Source organism: Centroberyx gerrardi, chromosome 4 (genome assembly GCF_048128805.1).
Source record: "Centroberyx gerrardi isolate f3 chromosome 4, fCenGer3.hap1.cur.20231027, whole genome shotgun sequence".
Taxonomy (NCBI): Eukaryota; Metazoa; Chordata; class Actinopteri; order Beryciformes; family Berycidae; genus Centroberyx; species Centroberyx gerrardi.
Genome location: NC_136000.1, coordinates 33,006,643 through 33,023,452, shown reverse-complemented (window position 1 = coordinate 33,023,452; position 16,810 = coordinate 33,006,643). Strand labels below are relative to the sequence as shown.

At 40.6% G+C, this 16,810-nt stretch overlaps 1 protein-coding gene across 1 annotated transcript; it reads right to left on the bottom strand.

The window, feature by feature from the left end:
- Positions 1-1,409: 1,409 nt before the first annotated feature.
- On the bottom strand, positions 1,410-15,075 carry LOC139907754 (carbohydrate sulfotransferase 1-like). The gene is made up of 5 exons (XM_071894251.1): positions 14,713-15,075; positions 10,057-10,270; positions 8,994-9,220; positions 2,682-2,899; positions 1,410-1,746 (listed from the first exon to the last, which is right to left on the bottom strand). The coding sequence occupies exons 1-5, from the start codon at positions 15,073-15,075 to the stop codon at positions 1,410-1,412; spliced, it is 1,359 nt and encodes a 452-aa protein (XP_071750352.1).
- Between the last annotated feature and the right edge of the window lie 1,735 nt (positions 15,076-16,810).

Genomic DNA, 16,810 nt, shown 5'->3' with positions numbered 1-16,810 from the left:
CTGTTAACCACTAGTTGTTTAGCCCCATGTACAGTTAAGTCCCAGCCAATATCGGCCATCTACATTGCCTCAAAAAGTATCCATATATCACCACCTTTAAAGCTAAGAAGTTTTTGGCAAACCTCGAAGCTTAGATTGATGGACAGCTCTCTCAACACTGGGTCCAATTCACCATCAATCAATTCAAAATATAAAGAACAAAGTGCAATTCATTTGGCAATGACAAAGCATTCACTCTCAATCATTAGGTTGCATATGACAACCTTCTCAAAGCTTTTCAAATATTTGAATTTGGGAGAAAATCAACATGGTGAATTGATTGAATTCTAAGTGTACTAAACCTGGCCGTGATACTTGGATCAGGCTGAACTGACCCTTAACTGAGTTACATAAAGCCACTATTTTACCATCCTTATTTTGCAGCTAATCTTATTTAATAACCTCTTTCGTGTTGCATGAAGCGCTAAACTTAAAATATTTTATGTAAACAGACACTGGTTTTAACTCTTTGTGCCAGAATCTATTCTTCTCTTGGCTGTTTAAATAAATAAATAAGTGAAACCACAGATGTTACTCTGCTTATACAGTCAAGAAAAGATCTGGCTTGTGCCAGAAAAAGGTAAAGATCATGTTCTGTTTTTGTGTAAATCTAAAGCCCTCTCCAGTTGACAGAAGTTTTACCAGGATCATCAGAAAAGTGATAATTGCCTCATGATGGTGGCAATTTCAAAGATCAATCCAAATGGCTTTATTGTTGCGATAGGTGACCAGATGTTGGACTTGTTGCATGTCTATCAACAACTCTGGGCAATGATGCACACATCTCCACCAGATGCTTCTAATAAATTATTATCAAAGTAAAATTTAAATGGCTATGCCACAATCTCACTGTATCTTAAAATCTTAATAAACTGTGCAACCCTATATTGTTTCTCCAAACTCTCAATAAAAAAGTTTCAAAAATAGTAATTCCTTAAATTCTAAAATTCTATTTTTCGCCATAATGTGGCTCAAATATCTCAAGATGGCTCTCCTGAAAAAAAAAAAAAAAAAAAAAATATTTGGCTGGATTTTTTACTGAGGTAGTTGAGGAAAATCATGGACATGGTTGCTTAGGACAGGATAAAATTGGTGGGGGTGCTCAAATTACAATTACCAGACATCCCCTGGTAACACTGACGCCAAGTGGAGAGGATTTAAGATGGTTTTAGAAAACTTTGAATTCTAGACAGATGGATGGACACAGCTCTTCTTCCAAAAACATCCTCATCATGTTCTGTCAGAGAGCTAGAGAGAATCCACAGAGCAATCAATCAATGTAGCAATGAGTAAATCCTTCTCTGCTGCAAAAACTACAGTAGCTTCTTGTCGTGCTGGTTTCTTAAATCCACGACAGATGTCCTCCATTGCTACAAAAATGGTAGAAACGTCCTGTCCTCCACCAGAGAGTATGAGAGGTTCCTCAGTTCTCCAGGGTGGGACACAATCTTATATCCCAGCAGCTCCAGCAGCGGCTGGCAGACGGTCTGAGTATAAACCACCATGTCAAAGGAAAGCTTCAGCCGCCAGTTCTCAGCGTTGGCTGCCGAGTCGCGAACTGTGGTGAACTTCTGCCTGGCTGACAGATCGCTGCTGCCCCGGGTGTTGTTGACGATCCAGTCCTCCACACTGTGGTCCAGAACCAGGCCGAGGAAACCGTACAAATCCCTGGTCTTCTGGAGGGGAGACCTGGCCAAGTCCTCATACCTGGCCCAGGAGAGGAGAAGAAGAAAGGATAACTATAAAAACAAGCAAGAGCAAGTTTTTAACAAACCAAAGAAAGTAATTAACTAATCATAGTTATAAAGTAGTAAACCAAACCAAACTAAACAGACTACCCTAATAATATTCCTTACTCGAGTAGTATACATGTCCCTTACCCATGCTGGTATGCAGGGTGACCACAGGTCCTGAAAAAGTCTTTACATGTGTTAAATTATGTTATCTAAACTCAAGGTCTTAAAGGGGAATGCCCCATAATAGTTTTATGTGAGTTCTTGCACCCAAATAAGGTATACATTCTGGTTCATACCTGTTAGCAATGCTAGAATATAGCATTCCCCATTCATTGTCTATGGAGCAACTCCTGATTTTACATCCCAGTGACATCTCAAAAAAGTGTTCTCTCTCTGATTTCTAGTTTTAAGAAAGAGTGGTTCAAGTTCACAAACACTGACTGAACTGTCCTGGGGCACAGAAATAACATTCTTGAAATGGTTGGCATTACCCTTTTAAAGGTTTTCATTTAAATGTGTCATTTTAAGCTTCAAAATCAGATCTTAAAAATGTTGCAGTTTCTTGGTGTACTGTTTTTCTGTCTGAAATCAGTCCAGACACAGACCTACACCATATTCTGATAGGTCTTCAGTTGTCTTCACTTTCACGTTTATTTCAACAGTTAAATTGGTCTTATATATCATTGTAACTGGCATCAACAAGTTCTGACATTTAAACATTTAAAAAGGCTTAAATTTAACTGACTTGCAGACGCCATAATATTGCTGCACTAGTGGAGACAGAGCACATTCATGCATAATACTAGGTCAGTGGAGTATTAATATTGAATATTGCCTTAAGGATCGATATTTGTTAGCAGAATAGCCCATCTACATGTCCTCATATAGTGACATTGTCCTCCTCACCTGAGCAGCATGTACCTCCCTCTGAGCCAGGCTGGTCTAGCCAGGCCAGTAGACACAGAGCTGAGGAAGTCTTCACAGACTGTGTTGATTTGTCCCAGGTCCAGATTATGGGGTCGACGTCCGGTAGCCCTCCACAGACGCCATAGCCGGTAGGTGTCTCGAAATGTCTCTATACGAGATGCCAGGATGCCGCGTGGGTCTCGTACTAGCTGGACCACCTTAATGATAATAATAGTCATCATCATCACATTAGCAGTAATGTTATTAGATGGCTCTGAATGTCTCTATTAAACATCAGGGTAGTAGCGCTAGTAGTAGTATTAGTAGTAGTAGCAGTAGTTGTAGTAGCAGTAGCTACAGTAGTAGTAGTACTAGTAGTAGCAGTAGTAGTGGTAGTAGCAGTAGTTGTTGCAGTTGTAGCGGGAGTAGCAGTAGTAGTAGTAGTAGTAGTACTACTAGCAGTAGCAGTAGAAGTAGTGGTAATAGCAGGCAGTAGTACTAGTAGTAGCAGTATAAGTAGCAGTAGTAGAACGAGCATTTGCAGTAGTAACATTAGCAGTAATATTCGGTGTAGTCATCTAATAATATGTCTATGGAAAGAGATGAGGAAAAACATGAACCTTTGGGTGTCTCACCTATGTCCTATAGTGGACATTGTTTGATGTTTTGGCTCCATCCTCTTATTATTATGGATGTGAAATGGTAAGGTCTATGATCTAAATTGCACTCTGTCAGCCTTAATTTTAAAGTATTTTCCACCACATTCTCATCTTTCCTTTCACTTTCCACAGTGTATTAGTGCCTGGTGAAGCAGAAGCAACATTTGAATCATCTTAAAAAATAGCGGGGTTGGTGAACACTGAAGCCAATCACCAGTCAATAACCAGAGCTCTGCTGACATGTTTCATACATGCCTGGGTGATGCTAATCAAATCAGGCCAATGGAACCACTCTCCTACTTACATAACACTATCATCAAATCAGAGCTAGCTTGGCGAAGGCTCCTGGCACAACACTACATGGTATGTGCTGTCTGTGTGTGTGTGTGTGTGTGTGTGAGCTGTCCTTGTTTGTGTTGGGTATATCATTTGTTTGTGTGTGTGCACATGTTTGAGTGTATTTGAGGGGCTGCAGTCGTGTGACTGCATGTTCAATCAATATCAATTTGGAACTGCATTGATTGGTTCATCTACCCATCCATCATCTAGTCAGTCATTTATTCAGCCAGTGAACAGCTGTTATTCAGATGGATGGCTCCCTGAATCAGTCAAAGCACTAGAACCAATCAATACAACAGCCGGTCAGGTAGAAATATCAGTTGATCAGTACATCCATCCATTATTGAATGAGTCAGCTCTTCTAACCACCAACCAAGTCTGTGTGTTAGTTTGTGGAAATCTTTCTGTAGTGGTGTGTCCACTAGCTGTATTCAGCCCAATGGGCACTAGCTGTGGCTTGGATTGGGTTTCCATGATGAGCTGGATAGCAACCTAGCTTCAACATTAGAACTGGAGCCAGGTAACAAAGAAAGAAACACAACTGACACATTAATTGTTATTCTTCTCCCAATTGCTTGTTTTATATTATATATTTATATTAGTTATTATAATGCCACTAACTGTTAAAGCAGAATGCTATGCAAAACTTTATCATGAAATACAGGCAACTCTCCATTTTGAGGCAACTCTCCACCTCAATGATCCATCACCTCTCATTTGCGTCCACAGGCAGGCAGAGTCGGCACAACCCTATCACCTACTGTCATCACCAACACCTAAACACCCCAGGGCTCTGTACTCCCCTTTCCTCTACCTCCTACACTAATGACTGTCAAAACCCATCTCCACTTATTTGATACTCTGACGACACTGAAATTTCTACAATTTTTAATAACAACTCACTCTCTGCCTAGCAACAGTCCATATCACATTTCATCATGTAGACTAGAGTGTTCTTTAACTCACTTTTCAAAACAGTTGAGGCATGTTTGGCATAATGCCTTAATTAAGAGAACAAAATACAGGAGCAAGTGAAAAAATGCAAGTATTTGGAGGTCAACATCACAGAACAAAAACAAAATATATGCCACTGACTGTATTTACCACTTTATTGGATCGTTCAAGTACGCTCTACCCGTAATTACAATATTTCCGACAGCACTTGAAAGCAGCATTTGCTTGCTACTGTAGTGCCGGTGTTATACCCTAACTGGTTTCGACACTATCTGGTTACCATACGCTTGCGTGAGAGTGTTTTACTTACTGCAGCAGATGTTGTACGCCTCTGTCAGCAGATTCACCACAACTCCACAAAGACACAGCCTATGGCAGGGATAGGCAAGCATGTGTCTGCCAAACACCACACCAGGTGAAACTAATCAGTGGGTGTAGACTTTGGCTGGAATGAAAACCTGCATACTCTCGGCATTCTCTCTCATTCTCTGGTTAAAATGTTCGCTTTCATGGCGATTGGCGCAAATATATTGGTGAACTCTATTATTACAGCTTTTCAAAGCACTGATCACACTGATAAAAATAACAACAAAATACACCTGCGGGTTTCGATCCCGCGAATACAAAAACTACTACTATCGCCAACCCGTACGCTATCATTCTACACTACAGGTCTCATTGTAGTCACACTGGTCAACTCACTTTACCATAGGCTTTGCAACAACGGTGATTGGCTAGCCTATACGGAAGCTTGTTAAATTAACTTGTTAGCCATGAAGATATTGCACTATTCGCTGCAGGCTGATAGTTTGGACTGCACGGTTTCCAAGAACTGACAATGGCTGTGATCTCTGGCATGAGGCCACTGAAAATAGCTTGAAATTGTAATCAGAATTTAAAAAAGCCTTATTATGATTAGCGATTAGGCTACTTAAAATCACATCCAGTGTAGGCAAGGAGCTACGAAGCCCCGTTTGCACTTGCGACTAGGCTGCTACGCTACAGCCACACATATTGTGTTAAACAGGATACATAAAAGCTTGTGTTTTGATCGCTATGTTTTATACCACAAGCTAGGCTACTGGCTGATGTAGGGTACCTTCACTGACATGGATTTTCAGATTTACGATTTTGGTGTAATATTCTTTTCAAAAGATCTATAGACTAAAACAACTTCTTCATATGTCTGTAAATCAGGCTAACATTGAATGTTACAGACAATAAGCTCATATCAGGACGGCACGGTGGCTCAGTGCTTATATTATATGCATATTAGCACTGTTGCCTCACAGTAAGAAGGTCCTGGGTTCGAACCCCGGTCCGTCCCAGGTCCTTTCTGTGTGGAGTTTGCATGTTCTCCCTGTGTTGGTGTGGGTTTCTGCCGGGTGCTCCGGTTTCCTCCCACCATCAAAGACATGTATGTTAGGGTTAATACTCCTATCAGTGCCCCTGACCGAAGAACTGGAGTTGGTCCCCGGGCGCTGTACTGCGGCTGCCCACTGCTCCTAGTGTGTGTATAGGATGGATCAAATGCAGAGGACTGTTATTGTTTTATTAGGATGCCCATTTGCTGCCAAATTAATGACAGCTAGTTTTCCTGAGGTCCTCACTTAGGCTACTAAATGGTGCCGCAAGACAGCTGTCTACTGGGGAGGCGTCTATGGATAATTTGCTTTTACAAACAAAAGGCAATACGCTCACACACACACACACACACACACACACACACACACACACAATAGTATGACACTTACTATTTATTGACACTGTTGTGTTTTCACCTGCCTTTTGGTTGATGTATTATTTTTGGAAGATGTGATGTTTTTACTGTTGATGCATTACATTGTTTTTTGGCCCTGATGTAGCACTGCTTGTAAGTTGCTCTGGCCAAGAGTTTCTGCTAAAATGCCCCAAAATTGTAAAATGATTAACCAAGAGGGGCTTCTCTGTTGGTTGGGCAACTTGATTCTTGCAAATGACAGACCAGCCAAAAATAAATTCTGATTTGCTTCTCCAATACACTGTTCATTTATTTGAAAATCATTAATGGGATATGTTAAATTTAGTCGACCTGGACACCTGGGACAAGTTATAATGTTTACACAAAACAAATGGTTGCCACACGCAACTGTTGTGTAAATATGATACTACAATAGAACGTGAAATCCCACGACTATAAACTGTGAAATCGGCTGAATGGCAGTAGGCTACAAAATAGCGTTTTCTCATATTGACCTCATTCAACATAGACCTATACAGCCTACTTCACTACATTATTGATGATAATTGTAATATCCACAAACAATAGCCAGATAGCAGGTACCTCGAAGAAAATGTGTAACATGTCGACAGGTAACAAGTTAATTTGACTACATCACACCGATGCTACAACAACGGCATTCAAATCTTACATAGGAAAAACGATGTCGTTATTGTTGTGTGGCGTGCCTAGTACGACGTGACTCTATGATATGTTCATTTTATCAAACAGAGCTTAGCGGGTTCGAATCCCATTGGACACAAAGTAGGTTTTCGTTTTTCTGTTTTAGGGTTGTTAGCATTATGTTGACAATGATACTGGAGTAGCATCCAGCTGTTTAAACGGCTTAATAACTGACAAGAGGAATCGTTAGTGCGGTCACTTATCAGTGCCAGTGGATTTGGCAATTTGGATCTAGGCCTAAATTGGAACCTGTTCTTGATACCCAACACTAGCTGTACGTCTTTCAAACGTGGAAGTAGAAGCTTAGGACTGCTTTAAGCAGACTGTCCTCCCCCAAAAAACGACCACATACGTCATTTGTTCCTACCCTCTAATACGACCCACAGGAGCGTTTCCTAAATTAGCGGCCCTACCGGCGGCAGGAGATGGCTACGTTGGTCTGCAGCCACATCACGTGACTGTCAAGTTTCTCTCTGCGGCTGACATTCCTTTCATTTTCAGTGGAAAATGCAATATTTTAAGATAGTTTCGGCATTAAAATGCGTTTTTACGAAAGCCAAGAACGGCCGTGCTTGCAATTATTTTTTTTAATGCCGTTATCTCGAGATCACGAGTTAATTATCTCGTTATCTCGAGAAAACGAGCTTTGTTATCTCGAGATAACGAGATAATCAACCCGTTAACACGAGAAAACAAAATGTTGTTTCCTCTTATTACTTATAATATTTATCAGAGATCAGGAGTGCCATGCCAGCATGCATAGATGGCGTCTTGACAACTGTAGCAACTGATTTAAGCTGAAAATGTCAGATCAAGGAGTACCCATTATTGATCAACGCATCAGACTGTACTTCAATCAAGGTCTAACACAGGCAGAAATTGCATTGCGTCTTGTTTTCTCAAGATAACGAGATAAATTAACCCGTTATCTCGAGAAAACGAGCTTTGTTATCTCGAGATAACGGCATTAAAAAATAATTGCAAGCACGGCCGTTCTCGGCTTCTGTACGTTTTGATAACATTTCTAGTGAGAAATGTGCATTTTATTTTCATAATCTTCGTTCAGTGAATGTATATGATGTTTAGTTTGTTAGTTATTACGAAGATTCATTCAGGCTTTCTACCGTTGCTATGGTGGTTGCTATGCACGCTGCTATCGCTGAAACCACAGTTATAGTTCTTCCGGTTTGCAAAGTGGTCGTAAAAAGATATATCTACTGAATATATCAAATATCTACTACAGCTGAACTAGTAATTACACTGCATCTAGGTGATCTATGTTAAGAAAAAGTAAAGATGTTGGTTTATTTCAGATATTTTAACCAAAACAGGAGTTGAACACGTCAAGTCCACCCGCAATGCCCTTCTGTGAGCCACGTCATCCAACGTGTGTGTGTGTCGACTTTACTTCAGCTTGGCCAGGGGAGACGAGACATCGCTTTCATCTCTCTTCTATTTTTTTCTTTATTTCTCTGTCTCTCTTTCTATCTCTCCCTACTCCCCTCTCTCTTAGTTTTCCTCATTCTTCTCATTTTTCCATTTGTTTCTAAACTCCCTTTCTCTTCAATGATTGACAGATAGATATTCAACTGACACTTCCAGAACATCCAGAACAATATTACAATTAATACTGTACAATAGAAGAAAAAGTCTGTACTTTGTATCCTATAATTGCAAGTAGACTAGAAAGGGCAGATGTAAGGGACAAAGATGACAACAATGTGTAAGGGCCAATACATTGCAAAGCCCTAGAAATGGAAAAAGGAGGTTTTTTTTCTGCTTTAGTACTCTCTTTTGGTCTGCCTCAAGAGTTTCCCCTCACTGTCTTTACCTCTGCTCTTTTCTCTAGTCCTGCCTATGTTGATTGACTGATTTATCGTACTGATTTATTGATTGATTACCAGATTATTTTTCTACCTTCAGGTTGAGTCTGGGGTCCTCCACCAGTGCTCTGAGGTCGCTGACCTGGGGGATTCGGACTGTCTTGATGGCTGCGTGGCGTTTCTCTCTGCAGGCATCAGCAGCCAGCGACACATTAAGCGGCCCACACCTCCTCACGCACTCCCCCTCATCCCCCAGCACCAGGCTCTGCTCTCCAGGGCCCAGAGGAGCCTCACACACCGGGGGAGAGCACAGAGATCGGCCTACACAGGGAACAGTTACAATACACACAATGGTGACACATTGCATGGCGGAAGAATTGCAGGTACAAATGTGGCTTAATACTTAATACAATATAAAACAATGCATTGCAACAATGTCAGGGCTACATATGATATTTCATATGCACACTGCAAATATGTGTTGAAGTGATCCCACTTGATATGAATATGATTGATATGAGGATAATACAGTTGACAACATAACCAAGTGTTGAAGTGTCTAACAGCAGCAATTGAGAGCAAACAGAATTTAATTAGCTGATAAGAAGATACTAAAATTAGTATTGTCTATGAGGGAGAAATGTTTAGCAGTAGGGCAGTTAAGAGGTGTGGAGAGACGGGGAAATGGCAGTAGATTTGGAAATAAGATAAAAGTTGATAATCCCACAGGAAACAGTGAGCACTAGCGTAAGGCCAGACTTAGACTATGTGTCGTATTATATTTATCTACTCACGTGTCTGCTTTTGCCTAGGCTTTTGGAAATCCCTGCACAAAGCGCTTAGGTTGCTACAACTTAGCTTTTAAATCAAATCTTAAACAGTTCCAGAGACAGCTTTTTTTTTTGTTATTTGTTTTTGACAATTTCCTTCTTGTTGTATTTGTCTGTTTAATTTTTCTGCAACCCTGTTTTCAATTCACTTCTGGCATTTTTATTGTCATGTTATTGACATAAAATTATTGCATAAATGTCAATTGTTAAATATGTCAAATATTGTAATATTAACCCCATCTTTGAGAAATTCTTTTATCACTGTGCAGTACAAATAAATCTGACTGAAGACAGGATCGGTAGACAATGCTGACATTTCTCCCTTACTAGCTCCTCGTCTGAAAAGCTTGTCAGTGGAGTGGTTGGTAGGATGGGGTCGTATGTAACTCTCCAGGCTGTTGAGGTGACAGTGGTAGAGGGACCTTAGCAGGTCTCTGGCTGCTCCCAGCATCACCCTCCTCTCGGCCGGGTTACGACTTTGGGCCAGCCGAGGAAGGAGGGCTGACTGGACATGGTACAGGGGTTCAAACAGGTAGAAGACCTAGGATATAAAAAATATGGAAAATACTAGTCATTGGTCATTGCAACACTGTACAATGGACATTTAATGTATGACAGATACAAAAAAAAAAGACTGTTTGATTGCAGATTCTCAATCGGGAGACCCAAGTTTGATTACTGGCAGGGACGCTTCCACAAAATTCAACGTTGCGCGGCTGTTAGACTCTTAGTCTTGTTTTATAAAAGACTGTTTGATTTATCCCAGAAAGGGATAAATCAGTGGTCAGGGTCAGTAACTACAGTGGTGCCAAAACCCACTAAAGGATGGAAACAATCCTGGGACAATGCAGTCTCTACTGGGGCAGGTTCTGCACCACTTCACCTGCCTGCAGGAGACCCAAACCAGCCTGCAGGCACTGCATAAAATGTGCAGTGCCTGCAGGCACATGTGCAGGCTGAGGATGGGTCTCTACTGTGGAGTCTGCTGCCACCATCCTCTACCTCTCCACCGGATGACTCACCCTCACTAGCCTCACCGTCTTTCCCACATCTCCTTGCAGACAGTGGATGACTCCCAAGTGCTCCTTGACATCTTTGAGGGGTCAGCGGTAGTGTCTGGGGGCTCAGTGGGGGAGGGCAATTGCAGGCCAACAGTTTGCCAGCATCCTTGTGGACTTACTAGGTCAAGGCTGGTCAAGGCGATTCTTGACCAGCTTAGCCTGACAGATTTCCTCTGATGATGCTTGCTGCCCCATGTCCTATGTGCAGCCTATGACCTAAAGGCATTCGTAGAATATTATAATTCCCTTATTGAGGACTTAAAAAAGAAAATGCTGTGCTCAAGAAGGAGATTGCGAGCTTTCAAACAGTAACAACAACTTTGATCCAAGAAAATGATAAGCTCAAACAACCAACAAGAAACAAGATCGTAAGGAAGTTTATGCAGGAGCAACTTAGAATCCCCACAGATGGCAAAACAGTTCCAACCAGATTTGTTTGTAATTAATGCTCAGGAAATAGTAGGAAAACAATGAAAGCTCATTCCAGTCATGAACTCATTCAGCGAAAAAACAGAAAGTTTGTCTTGTGGCTGAACTATATGTGAAAGAAGAATTCTACAGTGGCAAGGTAGATGGGCGGGACAACAACACAACCAACTAGTGTGACATTACTGCTTCATGTTGGGCTAACTCTCAACTGGATAGGCCAGGAGATGATCTGTGCTTGGCAGCAACCTGGCAACATGCCGGATGTGTGTCACTTGGTGTGCTTGGTGGAATGATGGCCTCTGAACGCACATGAAGGGGACTATGTTGAGATGCAGTCTACAGACCTGTGGTTTTCTCAGATACTCGACAAGATACTCCCCGCAGTCAACAATATAGTAAGTTTAATCAGAGCTTATTCAGTTATCAAGAGTTTATAGCCAAGACACTGAACCTGTACAGCTGTATGTGGCCATCTCGTCAGTCTGCCTGCTAATTTGTCATTGTTGTTAGTATTTCTGTTCATTAATTATTAGTATGTCTGTTCATTGTTCGTGTGTCTGCTTGTTATGGACACTTACGTTTTGTAGTTTGTATACCTTTGTCCTTTCCACTTGTCTATTTGACCTCTTTGGTGCCTTCAAAGATGTTTTACATAATGTCTTACTCAATGGTTGATGTAAAGTCACGTGTATGTAACTGCATGTAACTGTAGGCATGCGATTTAAATACTTTATTCTTATATTCTTATTATTTTTATTCTAGGTACTACAAATGGAAAATTGCCATCCTAGGCAATTTACAGTAGTGTAAATTGATTTGTACTGTCCCTGTCAAAAATAAACCATTGTTGATTTTTTTTAACTCAAAAAATACATTGAATCCACTAATGGCATTGATGCTATTAAATGTACATTTATCAGGAAAACTAGATTAAAGGAGAAAATCTTAGCATCTTCAATTGAAAAAGTGATTCACTGCATAGATGACTTTGTATATCAATTGATCAAATTAATAAACTGGAAGACAAACAAAATTAATTAGATTATTACAGCAAAATAATAATATGCAACAAATAACTATTATCACAAAAAGGCATGTACATGTGTAATCTCCAGCACAGACAATTTTCAAAAAAGAATATAATTAGGCTCATCTCAAACAATGTTTTTTTTTTTTTTTTAAGACTTTTTGGGGCTTTTCTGCTTTATTAGACAATAGACAGTCAGTAGAGAAAGACAAGAAAGACAGGGATGACATGCAGCAAAGGACACGGGTCGGATTCACCCCTCAAGCAGTGGTTAGATAATTATTTCACCTACAGAAATTCTGAAGGAAGAAGAAAAATATGTTACCACGATTTTCTCTTTTCAGTCGTCACCTGTCCACTTAATATTGAATTCTGCAAGAGCTTTCTTTTTGAAGAATTTTGAGAGAAACTTGTCTACCACACAAAACCATCATGTGAGGGCCTAATTACAGTGGAAGAGATTTTAAAGTTAAGTATAATAACACAAGTTGAAAAATTATAAATAATGACTACCCTTATGTGACTACCCTAATATGTAAAACAACAGTGTCCATTTCCTCCATATTTGCTTATAATGGCTATTGAACTATTAGCAATTAAAGTGAGATTAAATCATTTTTTTGAGAGATTGGAAGTTGGAAGAATACTAACAAAGTTATTGATATAAGTGGATGATACAAATGTCTCATTAAGCCCTTATTTGATGATTTTGATTTTTTTTCAAAACTCTAAGATTTTTATTTTTATTTAAGTTAATGAAATCATCTGGCTTCCTCAATCCTTTAATCAGCTGATTTGTGCCCTACTACTTAACTGGAAACAGAAAGTTAGTGGTACATTAAATAAAGCAATTGACTATTTTTATTTATTTTTTTTTTTTAATTTCTGCTTTTTTAGAGTATAGAGAGATAGGAAAGATGGGAGAGAGAGGGAGAATGGGCCAAAACCGAACCCAGGACACCACGTCCATGAGGCATGTGCCCTAGACCACTGAGCCACCAGGACACCCCACAAACTACAATTTTTCTTACCATCAAAGTCTTTAGTAAATTTACCAAATAGTAGGTGTGTCACGATTCTCCAAATCCATGATTCGATTTGACTTTCGATTTTAAGATCACGATTCGATTTGATTTTAGATTTAAACATTTGTTTTTTCAGCACTGACGGCTATGCCATTGTTAGACTATCGAGTCTTGATTTGTAAAGATCAACAGATCATTGGTTTTATGCCCTGACAACTGTCATTTACATTTTCAAATTCTTCTTTAAAAAGATGGCATCAAGTGTGATATAACTGCCATATTTTTTTTTGGAATGTACCACACTAAGGCCATATGGTCAAATTTTTCCAAAGTTTTTCCATTTAAAAAAACACAACTTTCCCTTTAATTTGGTACCAAATACATGGCAAGGCGATTCAGGGCGTCTCCTTGTGTCAACATTCACAGTATGACAAAACAGATCCTTCTTGGCTAATGATAAGCTTTCAAAATACATACAAAACCTCCAGCGCTTCAGCCCACACAGTAATAAGATCAGACAATAATAGTCGCCAAACAAATATGGAAAAAGTCGCCAAACTTATATGGATAAAAGTCGCTGCAACCCGTCCAGTCCTCCTACCGACTCTTCGGCGCACTGCCTCCCGGAAAACAGCGTCTGTCTCCGGCGGTGACAGCCAGGTAGGTCCCGCTGTTTAGTGAAGGTGATCTTGTGTCTTGTTTTATTGAGCAAGAACAAGCGATTTCGATCAAAAGACTTCAACTCACAATGTCTTCGTAACTTTCCACTACATACGGCGGGTCAGGTTCTGTCTCACAGCACAATCTGACAGCTTCCAGAAGGTTTTAAAAGCGTGACGCTTAGCCGTCGAAGCCATTTTTAGATCTAACCGGTGGAGGACGACTAAACCCGGGGAAAATCAAACGTCTCAGTGTCACCAGATATACAGTATTTTCCGGTTCCTCGATGACAACTTGAAGTATAAAACAAAGCTGATAACTTGATTTTCAGTTTTTGGTACATTTTAAACGATTTAAAAATGACGGGCGCTCTTGGGCGCTATAGTTAAATATAGAACGGGCGCTCTCTAGCAGCTACGCTGTGACGTCATTGAAATATTTCGTTTTTTTTCTTCAGATGCGTGCAAGTAGGCAGGGGTGGAGAGAAAAAAAATACTGGGAGAATCGCGAACCTGCTTCTGATTTCGAAGGTTGAAATCGAACGCTCATTTCAATCGATTTTCGATTTAGAATCGAAATCGTGACACCCCTACCAAATAGACTCCATGACAGATGGGAAAATATATTTGACTGTCCAATTTGTCTATAAAATATAAATTCAGTGGGAAAAAAAGCAAAGGTTCAAGTTCAAAGTTTTCACATGACAACATTGATTATTTTTTATTGTTGATTATTGTTTGATCTTTAAACAAAACAACTGCATGCCAAATTATATTCTAACCTCAGGATGCTGGTTGAACAGCTGACCCACAAATGAGGAGCCGCTCCGTGTCGTGGCCAGAATGAGGATATGTGTTCTCCTGCTGGCGTTGTAGGAGGGGAGGGAGAAAGAGGAGGAGGAGGAGGAGGAGAGGACCTCGTCACAGCCTCGGTCTAAGCCCTCCAGTGTCTCCTGGCCCAGCCCTCCCAGGGCCCCGAGCCCACAGTTGACAGCAGGGCCACTGGTTGCCAGGTCAGTGTTAGGGTTAGGGCCAAAGGAGCACAGGGAGCTGAAGGGCTTGGCGGAGAAGGTGCGAATGGCCGTGTACTGGATGGCTATGGAGGCTAATGCTAGCAGTACCACGGACTTCCAAGAACACTGCATGGTGGCTGGACAGACGCATCTAGATGCCAAAACACTGCCTGCAAGGAGGAGGAGGGAAAACAGAGAGAAATAGGGAGAGAGAGGGTGGCGGGGAAAGAGAGAGATAGTGAATAACCTGTTAGCCAGACTCATGTCTCAGAGCTTAGAGAGATCTATTCTACATTAGGGCTGAAACGATTCCTCGAGAAACTCGAGTAACTCGATTACTAAAAATCATCGATGCAAAGAAGCTTTGTTTAATCCATATAACTATATACACACTCAGTGTTTCGCACGGATGATTATTACTGTTGCACAACGCGCTGGAGAAAGAGAAAATAGCGAGGGGCGAAGAGAAGAGACAGGCCAGAGAAAACGACAGAAAGTGTCCAAAGTTTCGGATCCAGTGTTGCCAACTTGGCGACTTTGTCGCTAGACTTAGCGACTTTTCAGACCCCCCTGGCGACTTTATTTCTCAAAAGCGACTAGCGACAAATCTGCCGACTTTTTCTGACCATGGGAAGCAATGTTAATGTGTTGAATCCCAAAGTATTTGGCAATAAATTGGTTCGGCTGATGCCGGTTTTCTCTACTTGCTTGTCTAATCCAGAGAGGTCTGACGATCACACCTTTCCCACACACAGTGTAGCTCCTTCCCTCCGCTGAGAGCAGGGACTGTAGGATAGGGTCCACTTGTAATTGCTACCGGCGTACCCCGAAACTGGCCCGGGTGGGCGGAGTCAGCACTTAATATTAAAACGGGATGAGATGAAGGCTAGTAAAGAATGCACGTTAATTATGGCTATATGTAATGGCTAGTTAAGAACGTAAATCAATATGGTGGCTAGTTATGATGTCCCTAAGTTAGCTAAGTTTTGCTCAAGAAAATAACCACAGAAAATAAAATGCTGCAGTCAATTTGTGAAAGCCTGAGCTTCATTCATGTTATTATTATGATAGTCACACACACATACACACACACACACACACACACACACACACACACACACACACCTACTCCCCTCACAGTGATGCATAAAATACCCCAGAAAGCAAAATATCAGGTGGTGTAAGTAGCAATTGGAGCCTAAAATGCACCAGTCCAATACAGCAGGTATATTCAGTTTAGTTTGATTGCAGTGAGTAGGGTCAGCAGGTGTAGGGCAACCCTTCAACATAGTAAATAAATGTACATTAGCCAGTCTTATGAACTTGTATGATATTTAGGCCTAGTAATAAATATCAATAATAATAATTATTTCACCTCGTTTTCAGTAAATCACAGTGTCATATGGACAGCTTCGTGCGGACAGCTTTTCTCTTTTGTATATTTACTATTGCTCTTTAATAAAGCAAAAGTATTTCTTATCCGATTACTCGATTAATCGATGGAATAATCGGTAGAATACTCGATTACTAAAATAATCGATAGCTGCAGCCCTATTCTACATGTTTGATGTTTTGAAGATAACAAAGACAGAGGTACAGGCTAAGTTTTTGGAGGAGCTGTTGCTTTGATCACAGAGCAACTTCTTACTGCCAAGAAGCATTTAGTTTTTGACCCAGGGCTCATTTTGTTTCCTGTTGCTGGGAATGCTGCCCATCCACATTGCCAAAAACTTGTCTAGCTTATACATATATTTATATATAAAGACTCCATTAGAAAAGAAACACTTAATTAACTTTATTCACACAGTGACCATTTTGAACATTCAGGATGGGAAACTCCTGGAAGATCAAGTACAACCTAGCTATG